General features: G+C 38.7%; 1 protein-coding gene across 1 annotated transcript; it reads left to right on the forward strand.

The window, feature by feature from the left end:
- Positions 1-6094: 6094 nt before the first annotated feature.
- Positions 6095-6793, forward strand: LOC100725529 (interferon omega-1-like). The gene has a single exon (XM_003479186.2). It carries the CDS (start codon positions 6191-6193, stop codon positions 6791-6793), a length of 603 nt encoding a protein of 200 aa, XP_003479234.1. The 5' UTR covers positions 6095-6190.
- The last annotated feature ends 6820 nt before the right edge of the window (positions 6794-13613 follow it).

Here is a 13613-nt window from a genome sequence, read left to right on the forward strand (position 1 = left end):
CATTTCTACGTCCTAAAACATTTTGTATTACAATTCCTTTCTGCTTCAATGTATGTGTGATGCTGTCAATTCACTAAATGTACAAGCCCTAATTCTCTCCTAAACAAGTAAGTTCAGGGAGCTGGGGATTTAGGTCAGTGGTATAAGCGCCTGCCTTGCCAGCGCGTAGTCATGAGTTTGATTACTGGTACTGATTTTAAAAAAAAAAAAAGTAAGTTCATATGCATGATGTAAACAGTAAATGAACCCACATATCTTAACTCACTTAGCATAGTATCTCCTAAAGAGTAATACTTAAAGTAAACTAGGCATTGTCTCATCTTTACTTATCATATATGACAATATTATCTGTTTTTTTTAAAAATTCTTAGGTTCAATGTTCTTACCTTTTAGTAATTAACCTGCAAAGCAACCTGCCTAACAAAACCAGAATTCTGTCCTGAATTGCTGAAAAAAAAGCGTTGCTCTTCATTTTAAAGAAGTGTCCAATTCATACTTGGTGAGAAAATGGTGGCTTGTATACATATCTAGACACAGGAGTAAACATCTGGATGGAAATGCAGAAGACAAGTGGTGTTTACTTACTGATCCTCTTGCTCCTACCATTCCTAGCCTCATTCCTTCAGCACCATACTCTCCGTCCTCCCGAGGTAATTTCCCAAGGGCACCCTGGTCATTCTCTTCCTTCACATCACAGCCCTTCACATTGAGTTGCTTTCTATTCTCTTGTGGTTTCCAGTGAGTGGTTTCCCTAAAGAACAGAATACCACAAATAAAGAACAAAAGTTAAAATGTCTAGTTTTTTCAGAAACAGCTGTAAAAGAAGCTATCATTAATTTCTTCTGCATGTGATAAAATAGTAGCCTACATTGAAAGTAATCCAAAAGCGAAATTCAGTGTGAGCAAGTTGAGGAAAATTCTCTTAGGGAGGATCCCTCCCTGGTACCCAAATGTGACATGGGCAAAGACCGAGATCAGAAGACAGGTTTATGATGTATGCAGAAATTCTACCACTGCATGGTAGAATGCTACAGAAAAAACTTTTTCCTCCAATCATTTTCTTATGTTTTTCTTCAGGGAGAGTACAAAGCCACAGGTAAAAGTCAAATGAAAGCTTTTGGTTTTTATGAAGAGCATTTTTTTCTTCTGATGAATATTTTTGGAAATGAGGAAATATCCTAATTGTAACATTGTTGACAGTATCTAGAACCCAAGAAAACAGAAATCAATGTCCAACTGTTTTTCCTGTTTACTAAAAGGTACGCAGAAAATGCTCACTACTACGGTCCTGACACCATGGAAGAAGGTCAAGTTTGAGCACTCTGTTTCTATCCTTTATGCAGAAGTTTCTTGCCTTCAAATGATGTCTTGTTTGTTTGTTTGTTTGTTTGTATTGTCAGAGTTAATGCAGAGACTCTTCCCTGGGAAAATGGAAACCTGGAAACCTGTTTTCTTGACTTTTGCATATTAGAGAAGGAAAATCCTTCCACCTTTAGGTAGATCATGTTCTGCTTGGATCATAGACAGCTGTGTGGCAAGAGGAATATCAGAATGTGTGTTTCATCCACTCAGTTTTCTAGATCTTCCGACCCAGCATTACCTCTGGGTTCTGTAGTGAGACTGGAGAGCCTGCCAGTCGTCATGTGGAGCTGCAAGGACAGTCTAATTAATGGTTCTTGAATTTTCTTAACAGTGAGTTGTCCATGTAACAAACTCCTTGCTGCTCTCAGAGATGGCTCTTGACCTGATGATTGAAAGTGTTTGTCACTAAGAGTGAGGAACATGCTTGCCATCAGTGCAACCTGAACCTTGCCCTGACACAGAGCACAGATATAAGTAAAGACATCTCAGGGCATGCAAAGACTGCCAGCTGACACTGTAGACTGTCCTTGAGGTAGAACTGAGAGGTGCTATAGAGACGGCACAGCGTCACATTGTAATTGAAAAAGCAGGAAGTGAATGTGAACTACTCAGGCAAGGGAAGGGTGCTATATTTCAACTAAGATCTCTCAACCTTTGCCTGAAATTAGAAGCCCAATTTTTGGGTTGCTTCCCCCTTGTTGATAGATGCAGTGATGGAGAACCTTCTAGAGCTTTCAATGATAGCAAGCAGCCTGTATGCCACAGGTTCTCTACCACTGCTCATTAGAGGGTTCTAACTTAAGTGTGGACTAATTTTTGTCATTTTTTTTTCCTCTACCACTTGTGAGGGAATTAATTTAGCAGTGGAGTAACCTGGATGATTTTTGACAAGTTTGGCTGTCCTTATTATTACTTAACATCTTTCAAATATCATGACCCTGTCCATTCTTCATGTGCTGCTTCATTTTTCAAATGTAGTTTTCATTATATATGTAGATTTCATATTTACATAACTTGTAAAAGTTCTGTGATTTGGCTGTGCAGTATCACCTTGGATGAAAATCTCTACAGCCTTAACTTCTTTCATATTTCCAATTTATTAATTTTTTACATATTCAACAGAAGTGGGGAGCCATGAATGAGACTAGAGGGACCAGGACAGTGGCGAAGTGGGTAGAGTGAGCATGTGGGCCCACATCACTCTCTGGACCCACCTAACAGGTGAAGAACCAGACTTTAGTCTTTCAGCCTCTTTACTCTTCCAATCTATCCTCATGTAGCTCACCTAAGAAGTGGTACTTAAGGGCAAAGAACAGTGCCCGAGTACACAAGAGTACACATTTAAGAGCATTTCAGATTATTAGGTACACAAAAAGACACCTGTGTAATTAATAGATTAGAACTCTTCACCATTAATGTGAGAAGCTAAAGAACTGTTGTATCTCAGCCTGTGAGAGTTCATCATAATGAGGACAATTATGGGGGCTTTACTAAATCAAACAAAAAGAAAGCAAAGAAAAAGCTAATTTATTGTCTTTGAAGCTCCAACGAGCCCATTAAATAAAGGGCCATCATGAGCCCACTTGCTGTGATTCCATGTGAAGCAAACCCATCCAAGTCTGATGGCTCTGGGGCAGCATCCCAATGTGCAGGCAGCTGTCAGGGCCCAGGACTGCACTGTGTGGCCAGTGGCCTTTGCTCAGGTGGGCTGAGTTGATTCTGGGCCATAGGAGAATTTCCATGTGACTCTGTGGGTTACTTGTGTTTGTGCGTGCATGCAGGCAGGCGGGCCAACATTTCAGGAATGATTGGCTTTGCATTTCACATTTGGTAAGTTTTTCCAAAACCAAAAAGATATCTTTAAAAGCTTGAGAAACAGAGAGAATATAGAGGGCAGGTGGTTAGGAAAATCATCTGTTTTGATGCAGACTTTAGTCAGCCACAGACCAAGACAGCCCCACTAATGTAACTGCTTTCAGAGTAAAACCAAACCCACTTGATTAAGTAGCTCCAAATGGTTCCTCATAGGAAGTGCATAAGATGTAACCATGCAAAAGGTCTTTCGGGGACTGGAAACAATCACTGAATGACAAGACAAAGAGACGAAAAAAACTTTTCCTGGATTTTTACCAGAAGATATTAAGAATTCCAGTATGGTCTTCAGGTAAGAAACTAATCTCTTGCTCATGGGAGGAGAACCACTGCTGGCCAGAGACAGGCATCTTAGGGAATTACAGGAGCAGGGACCCAAAGAGGTGAGTCAGAGACAACATGGCTGGACTCTGGGCAGAATGAAAATGACTGGGTACTTTTGCTATACTTTTAAACTTACAAAAATAAAAATAAATGAATAAACCTCATCCAAAATTACTAGGTTTCCAGGTGACTACATTTAATGAGTTAACAAGTTGTTTAGCTTTATTTCATTCTGTGTGCTCTATTGATTTTATACTTTGGTCTCTCCATGGTGTAGAAATTCCACAATCTCTTCTGTTCTTCTCTTTGTTTAATGGGTCCTTCTAGACAAGCTATTATTTCCTCTCTTTTCAATACTGATCTTGAGTATTTGGTCTATCCCTCTACATTTGTATTTCATGAGAATTGTGTGTCATCTAGGTAGTACTCTGGGAGTATTACCTTAATATTTTAACTATTTTATACCGCTAGCACATTGTCCATATTTATCATGTAATAAATTTGTTATCATTTACAAAAATATCATCAACTATTTTCCAGATTAATGACAGAACCTCTTGAGATCATCTAAAGCCTATTTTTAAAATTCCTAAATTTCTTCACGTAGTCCTCCCACTGCCTGGGTGGATTATTAACTACGTGAAGAACTCAGGCAAGACTAATATCCGCTATCCTCTCAAGAGAGGTAGTACTGTTTGTACTGTTTTCCCCTCCCTTCAGAACCGATCATATCCAGGTTAAGTGGAAGAACAGTCAAGGGCTGGGCTTGCAGAGCTACGGACAGATCACTGACCCCGAGGGCTTGCTCTTCTTGGAGGGAGCCTGTCACAGAAGATGTCATCTTCCTGCCTCTGCACACTTCAGCACGTCCCTTGATTACTGCTCTCCGACACAGGCCCTACTTCCCCATTTTTGCTAACACTTTGCTACTAATCAGGGGAAATCACTTCCCTTCTTTCACTTTGATGACATTTGGACTTACATTTGTTTCCACTTGCCCACAAACAGCTAGAATTTTACTTTCTAGGAAACTTGAAATGAGAAACAAAAACCTTATGTCCTAAAACCACAGAGAAAAATGGTGCATTCCTTTTTCTTTCTTTCACTTCCTTTAATTTATATTACCCTTCGGATGTAGTGGACAGTAATAGGGGAGCAGCAAGATGCTGCTTGGCCATTAAGCCACTCTCTAAAAAAGAAGTTACAATTCTTCTGCTGCTGTTTCAATCTAAAATGAAAAATCATGAACAAGTAAAGGAAAACAAAGCCTATTGCTCTTTGACCCGAGCCTGGGACTTTGCCTTTCATTTCAGAATGAGTCACAGAAAAACAAAGCAAACAAATGGAACCATGCTGACTAAACTGCAGAATGTTTCTGGTTTCTATTTAGGTTCCAATGAGGAGTAGTCATGTAGAAAGCCCAGGAACTTTGAAGATTAACAAGTGTCCCATAGTTTAACCAAAAGAGTTGAACAACAAAAGCTATATTAGGGAAAATAAAATGTACTTGACTAATGAAGGAAAAACAATTACAACTGGATAGTCCCTCCACCTATTTAGACAAAACAAACTTGCTTCCAGCATGTGAGACTGACATTTTGGTTCCTGGGGACAACAGATCAAGAGAACAGTGGGATACTACGGAGAGCTAAGGTCCTTCATTCAAGCATTCCAGCAGCAGAGGCAAGGACCTGTTCTAAAGCTCTAAGTTCTAACATCATGGGATTTGGTGTTTTACTTTCAGGGAGGAAGTCCAGTGACCTGAGGGCTAAGGACGCTGTGTCACCCTAGAGCAGAGGGTATTACTTGGTGTGATAATCACCTTCTGAATGAGGTGGTGATGGTAAAAATAATAGTACCTTGTGATAAAAATCATCATACTGAAAAGCGCTAGCAAATTATTCGTAGGATTATTGGCATGGACTGAAGAGCACTTTAGAGCTCAGTGAGAAAATGAGGGACAGAAAAGGTGACGTCTACACTAACCCTGACCTTGTGGCCATGAAGCACAGCCACACAGACTTGCCTGACTATGTCCTGAAGGAAAGTTAAACCAGAGACATTCATTCACTAATAATCACCTGCTTCTGTTGTGAATAAAGAAATAAACAAACCCTTCCATAAAAAGCTTAATGGCCAAAGATGATCTAGCAAATTGTCTAAACAAACACAGACTCATAGATCTGAAGGAGTGGCTTTCCATGTAAAAAAAGGAGGGTAAAACTGTGTATTAACCACCTACAACAATGACAGCCATATCTATGCTTGAAAAATGTTTGTGTAGTGTGCGACCAAATGCATGGTTATTTAGATTTTCATACATATTCTGAAGTTTTAGGTCATAGACACTTCTCATTGATCAATACACTCATCTGGATTGACATATCTGAAATTTATTGGGAAGATTAATCTTCTGTTGTAAAATTAATAGGCTATGTTGATATCACAGAAGTCCATTGAGAATACACAAATGAAAACAAAAAAAGGGAAGTGAAAGTGCAAAAGATTATTGAGACAATGGAAATTGTGTTCACTATTTAAAGCTGTGATTAGACACAATGTCTTCACAGAAGCTCAGTCCAAGGTTCACCCAAATCGTTCTCAGCCAAGCCAGCAGCACCCTCACTGCTCCATGATCCTCCTGCTCCCTCTGCTGACCGCCCTGGTGCTGTGCTGCTATGTGCCAGCTGGATCTGCCCGCTGTGACCTGCCTCAGAACTTCATCCTGCTTAGCCGGAAGATCCTTGAACTCCTGGACCAGATGAGGAGGATCTCCACTTTCTTGTGTCTGAAAGACAGAAGAGACTTCCGATTTCCCAAGGAGATGATGACCGGCAACCAGGTCCAGGAGGCCCAGGCCATATGGGTCCTCCATGGGATGCTGCAGCAGATCCTCACCCTCTTCTATACAGAGCATGCCTCCGCTGCCTGGAACGGGGCCCTCCTGGACCAGCTGCATTCTTTGCTGTATCAGCAGCTGGAAGCCATGAAGATCTGCATGGTGCAGGAGGCTGGAGGGGAAGAATCTGCCCTGGCAACTGAAGACCTGACCCTGAATCACTCCTGGAGGACCTTGATGAAATACTTCCAGGGCATCAGTCTCTACCTGGAGGAGAAGAAGTACAGTGACTGTGCCTGGGAAATTGTCAGGGTGGAAATCAGGAGAGTTGTTTCTTTCTCATTAAGGTTGCAACAGAGGTTAAGAAGCAAGAATGGAGATCTGGGTTCATCTTGAAATGCTGATTAACTGACCACATCACACTTGTACATGTTTCTCTGGACATTTTAAAAGACTTCTGCTTTAGTCAGAATTTATTAAATAATTGATGTTATTTAGTTGTATTTTATTTACTCTTATATTTCATTTGTTTAGATTTGTAGCTTTCATATAGCAGATTTTGACTTCATATTGTATTAAAATTAGAAACTTCCATTATTCAATTTTATGACACATTGTATTTTATTATTTATTACATTATTATCAAATAAAATTTCTTGGACATGTTTTTTCCCAAAACCCAAACTTCAAATGCCAATTTTTTTGAGCCAAATAGAAAAGGGTGGCAATATTTATTTACTCTTTCATATATTCTATTCACAGAGTATGTATAAATATCAAAGTGGCAATCTGGGGTGTTTGTTTCAAAAAATACAAGTGAAAAAGCAGACCTATCTGTGCTGCAATTTTAGCTTTCCAGAGAAGGCAAAATATCTGTAGTAATGTGACTTACATAAAACACTACAAAAAGAAAGAAAGGTAGCTTTAGATACAAATGAATACGGAGAGGGCAAAGACATTCAGAAGTCCCTTCTAAGGTGTCTGGGAGACACAAAAACTGTGCAGAAGTCTCACTGGCAGTTTTGAGCCTGAATCTGGAATGATCAACAAATAGCAAAGTGGAGTGGTCAAGTTTGGACTCCTCATTGTGTGTCCCAATGCCTGGGAATGGATATAGTTACTGATAAATACAAGGAACAAGCAGATGAGGACCTTCACTTTATTCTAGGTTCTTAGTATTTAAAGGTAGGTCAGAGAAGAGTAGCCCATGAAGGGCCCAGAGGTGGAGGGGCACATGCATTTGGGAGGAGAAAGAAGGTAGTGTGTGCCAGAGACAAAAGAAGGGGTCTCAGTACTTTTGGAGCAGGTGAGAAGTGAGTTGACCTGACCAGCAGACCTGAAAACTTGCGATTAGCGACTAGCAGAATCTAGTCTTGTGAACTGATGGCAAACTGAAATGTTTGAGATAGACTGAAGATAAAACCTAAATGACGAAATCAGAAAGCTATGCATTAAATATTATTTAGGAGAACTTGTTTGCTAAGCAAATGAAATAAGTGTCCCTTGGAGGAGAATGTGAACTGATGTCTTTTGCACGTGGTTTTCATTTTGCAATATGTTTTCTAAGGATTGTTTTCAAGGATTGCCTGTGTTGGCACAAAGCATATGACTCTTTTGAATGACATATTTAAATAATTGCTTATTTACTTGGACAAAATAATAACTTACTAGTATTCTAATTAATAATACTTTGGAATAAACTTCAATGATAGCCATTTACATGCTAATTTTAGTTCTCTTTTCTATTAGACATTGCAATCATTTTTTTCTATTCTATTTAACTTACTCTATTTTTATGTCAGTATTTATATTATTTGTTATTGTGCAACTTCTAATCTTTGACATACATTTTCTAAGAATTGCAGCCATGTTCTCTTGATGGATGCTTGTCTGAATTTTCATTTGTGTGCAAAGAGTTGGACAATTCTTTTTTATTTAAATTATGGAATGGTTAGGTCAGAGAACCAAGTTTCTCCCTGATTGTATCCCTCTTTTGATCTGCACATATTCAGTACTGTATCTTGGAAATTTGCTCTTCATTAAATTCTGTATTCCATTAGAATTATTTTCATCTATGAAATGACATGAAAATCTTAAATCTTTTTTCTTTTAAGAATGTTAGGCAATTCCTGGAATCTTTTACTAAAATTTCATTTCTTATTAACATTTAGTACATATTTAGCATAAATACAATAACTAATTATACTACAATATTTTGCGTGTTTTTCTTAATGAGTAATTTCACTGTTTCACTGCTTTTTATTACTGATTGGTAAAAGTGTTTAATTTCTTTGGTTAAACTAGCTAAGCTGTAAAATGTTAGTTCTACTTTTTAAACATTGTTTTCTGATTAACTCATGATCATGGAGATTTTTAGCTTTATGAAAATCATGAATTCTGTGTATTCCAAAATAGCTAATTATAATGTATATCAACAAATGAGACACCCTGTAAAAATAAATGAGAAAAACAGGATCAGAGAATCTTTCAAAAACTAGTAATACCATTCATTTCAAGATACAAGATCCCTTACATTATAGCCACCAAAAGAATAATGACCAGGCAGAAATGATTTAATATTCAACTTTGTAAACTTAGATTTAAAACAATTAACAGAAAACCAGCATGTGAAATTTAGTATTCATTCAGTCTCCTCAAAGTGGGATTTTCCTGGAACCCTCCTGCCGGCTCATGTGTGTGAGCCTGGACCACTCGCCTCACCCTGTGACCTGAGTTTCTCAAATGTACGGCTGACAGGAAACACAGGGCCATGGGATTAAACACACACAACACACGTTTAGGGCTGTGTGCCTGCCAGTGAGTGAGTAATCATCTTCTTACTTTTATGTACTGAGCTACCGCAGACTATTGTGCGTATTAAAAGCTATTTAACTGTTCATCTATTTACTAAACCACAGAAAAATGGTCACTTCTGTGTCAGAGCAGTGACTGACTGCTGCCGGTGGCCAGCAGCGGGGGTGCCAACCTCGCTGGGCGTCCTCCCGGGGAGGCGGGGTGCCCCCCAGAGCCCTGCCGCAGGCCGGCCCGCCTCCCCGACGCGCGCCCAGCTCCAGCCTCGCCCCCTCCTGCCGGCTGGTTCTGTCGAGGTTTCTGCAGAGTGGAACGTCCAAAATGAGACCGGCGCCCCAGGTTTTGCAAAACTGCTGCATCAGGCGTGTCTGTGAGCGCCCGGAGCCTTGCTCTGGGGCCAGCGGGAAGGCAGTGATGCAACAAAACGTGAAAGTGAGAGGAAGCGGTGCGGGCCGCCCCGCGTCACGGGGGACAGCAGAGCCAGCCCGGGCTTCCCCGGTGCCCCCAAATCCTGCCCCTTCCGTGCGTTCTCCGCCCGTGCGAAAAGCAGCTCGGAACCACCCCTGGAATGCGACCCTTCACTACGAGCCAAGAAACGACGGAGCCGGCCAGCTAGGGGGTGAGACCTGGAAAAGACATTTAAAACTCCACTAGAGACAAGGTTTCCTCAAGTGGCCAGGCGTCCACCTCCTACTCCTCCCCGAGGAGTGGTGAAGGCCCGCCTGGAATTCCCCTGCGTCTCTTTGTGCGCATTCTTGAGCTCCTTTCAAATAGGATGATCCTGCGTCCTAATGAAGAGTTGAGAAGATAGATACATATTCATTCCATGTCATATAACTTCGTTATATAGACAGTATTATATTGAGTCTTAAAAGACATTACATATTCACTCATAGATTTTATTAAATATATTAAAAACTGAACTTGTATGGTTCACGTTACTTCTTTGAAGTATTGAGAAGCATCTGCGGATCGAAATATATATATATTAAAAATGTACATCGTGTAATATGTATCTTCTACAGTGCCACTTGAATAGGAATATAGTGCTTTGAAGATACTATGCAGTACTACATATAAATAACAAATATGTGTGTTTATGTGCATCATCACAGAGACACACACACACATCAGAGACACACACACATATATGAATAGGTATTTATTCATCTTTATGTCTCTCCTGTGAAAAGATTCTTTTAGCTAGTTCTGTACTGACTCATAAATCCACAGAATGCCAGATTTGGCAGCATTTTCTACTAGGTTCCATAGTGCTCACTATACAAATACCATGCTGAGGTAGATTTGATTATAAAAAGTAAGAAGATGGTCTCCAAATACTGAGTGCACTCATTGGTCGGTACATAGCCCGTTTTTTTTTTTTTTTTTTTAATATATGCGTTTGTTTAATACAATAGCCCTGTGGGTGTTTCACTAAGCCTTATATTTGAGGAACTCAGTTCAGTTGGTGAGGTGAGCTGTCCAGACTCACACACATGACTCAGCAGAATGAAGTTTCCAGAAAAAATCCTATGGTGGTAGATTGAATGATTACTAAATTTCACTTGCTAGATTTCTGTTAACTGTTTTAATTCTAAGTTTACATGCATTTTAGTCATTTTTCCCTGGTCATTCTTCTTTTGTTGGCTATGATGTATCTTGTACTGCAGAACTCTAAAATTAATATTTTACATTAATATTATTACTTCACATTTAATAAATGTTTTATCAGTTCAGGCTGGCCTTGAGCGCACCTTTAATACAGGTTGTTCTTAAACTCACAAGTATTCTCCTGCCTCAGCCTCCTAAGTGCTGGGATTACAGGTGTGTGCTACCATGCCAGGCTTAATTCTTCTATTTCCTATTTCTTTTTCCTTTTTCTTTCTTTGGTACTGGGAATTGAACTGAGGAATTTGCACTTGCCAGGCAGACGCTTTTGCCACTGAGCTATATTCCCAGCCCCTTTTTTATTTTCTGAGGGGAAAGATTCCCTGATGCTGTTTCTCTTATCTACCTTGACCTGAACGTATGTGGTCATATCCGGCTTTATTATACTCAGAAATTATGAATATTGAAGAAATTGAAGGTAGGAGTCACCATGATGCACATTTGTTGGGAAAGAGGACAAAGAGACATGGGGGTCTCTGCTATGGGAGTCAAGAGTGTCTCCAAGGATTCACTATGCACTGTCCACTAGAGATGCATGACAGAAAAAGTGTAGTTAGTTTTAAGCTTACTGTCAGAAAGTGAAATCTGTGTGGATTGTAAATTATGGGTTCTTAAAGATTTTTAAAGTAATATTCACAATGAATTAGAATGAATTGCTTCCTGATGACTAAATCATTTTGATTTCTAGATATTATATATACTGAATATAGGTGGTGATTGATGAAGTAAAGGTGTTGTCGATAATTATAATTTACTATCAAAAGCCTGCTTGCTATATCATCAGAGCTGTTGATGCTTGGCTGAAATAAAGAACGATAAGCCCCCGTCCACTTTTATGGCAGCAGGTCCTAGAAACACCAGTGTAGAGTTGGACATGCTTCCAGAGACAAAAACTAGGAAGCTAGACTGCGTAGAACACCAGATTTTGAATCATAGACCCAAAGAGCTTTCATGCGCTGTATGTCAGTCCTAATCAGGCATTGTTTGTTATCTAAGCTTGTTCCTTTGGCTACACTTATAAAATGTAGAAACATGTACAGCATAGCTGTGGTTTAAAAAGTATCATTAGAGAGAAGTGGAGAAATGCTCAGGGTAAGAGAATACTCTGCGCAGAGAGCAAGTTAGAGGTAGAGAAGGGCAGAGTCAGTACTACTTGTCTGTTCGGTGATTAACAGACAGCCTTGATTGAAACGTGTAAGGACAGGGAGAATCTGGGTTAGCTGGTCCTGAGCCACTCTGTATGTATTATTTATACATGGATGTTTTTATGTCCAGATGTGGTATGTGTGTTTAGGGGGTATTGAACAAAGTGAAACCTTTTGGACTACAGAAGCAAAACTCCTTGTGTTCACATAAAATATCACATAAAAATCACTTAGAAAATTAAGAATTTATTTTCAGCTGTGCTTATACGTGAAAACATATTCTTTTTGCCTGTGAACATCTTGTTCTCTTAAAATTTGAAAATTAGTCCTTGTTCTCAGCAAATGGCATGGTGAAGGTATTACTGTTATTCATACACTGATGTTGAATGCTTAAAATCAAATCGAACTATTTCAGAGTTTTTCAAGATTTTGAAAGATATAATGTACTTAGTAATGTAAACCTGAAATCTTACATGGGATGAAAACTTTTATTCTCAAATTATTTGGAAATTTATATGGATCGATATTTTCATATAGTTTTATTTTTTCTTTGCTTGTTTGTATTGTTTTTGAGGAGAAATTTTCATTAAGATTTTACCTTGAAACTGTTTTTGGCTTAGAATAAATGTAAAATTGCGATTCCGATTTAAACCAGAAGAGGGCAGAATAACATTAGCCACATGTTCTTGCTCCGTGCTTCTGCAGTAAGAAAACAAAACTAACAGTAGGTACTCATGTGTCTCTGTACAGCTGGTTAATTAACATAAGGTCTGTTTTAATTTGTCCTTAAAGGTCCCTGTTATGGCTTTTGTTTTTACTAGCACTCAGCTATTTAAATATCCTGTTAGCAAAAACAGATCAAAGGATAAAGTCAAATTAAAGTCAAAATTAAAATTAAAAATTTCCTTTAAAATAATTATATTGGATGGTCTAGTGAAGTCAGACTGCACAGTAACTAAAAAGCTAAGACTAATATTTTATGAATATCACTATTTTAAGGTTACCTTTTAAACTTTGCTTTTCATCATTTACTTATTCTAGATTTCCATAAGTATACTTACTGCTTAAATTTAAAAATGCTTTGTTATTTGTTGGAAGACAGCAAATATTAATTTGACTTTCAACATCTATGATTATTGAGCTCCAGGACACATTAGTTACAAATCAGGTGTGCATGGTCTATTTCTTGTCTTTATTCTTTTCCATTGTTCTGGCCTTTAATCTTTGTTCCATTAGCAGACAGTCAACTCATGACAATATTTTATATGTGCTAATCTTGTTCTTTCAGCTTTTTTTTTTCAAAATTTATTTGGGTATTGATGTAGTCATATAGGGGCTACTTCTTGTGCCAGTCTCTCAAAACCTTTCCAAATTAATTCCCAAGGCTCCTAAGCCACATGGCCAGGCAACATTACAGCAGCAACCCTACCTCTGGTACCAATTTTTTTGTAGTCAAGGCTTATAAGGGAAGAGATTTAATACTGGACACACAATTTATAGGATTGTTTTATAGTATTTACCAAAAAAGTCAAATAGAAAAGAATGTAAGAAAAACATTTGTCTATATACCAGAGATCCAAAGAATAGGAAAA

This window comes from Cavia porcellus, unplaced genomic scaffold (genome assembly GCF_034190915.1).
Source record: "Cavia porcellus strain 051 isolate PalLab524CR breed Dunkin Hartley unplaced genomic scaffold, mCavPor4.1 scaffold_1, whole genome shotgun sequence".
NCBI lineage: Eukaryota > Metazoa > Chordata > Mammalia > Rodentia > Caviidae > Cavia > Cavia porcellus.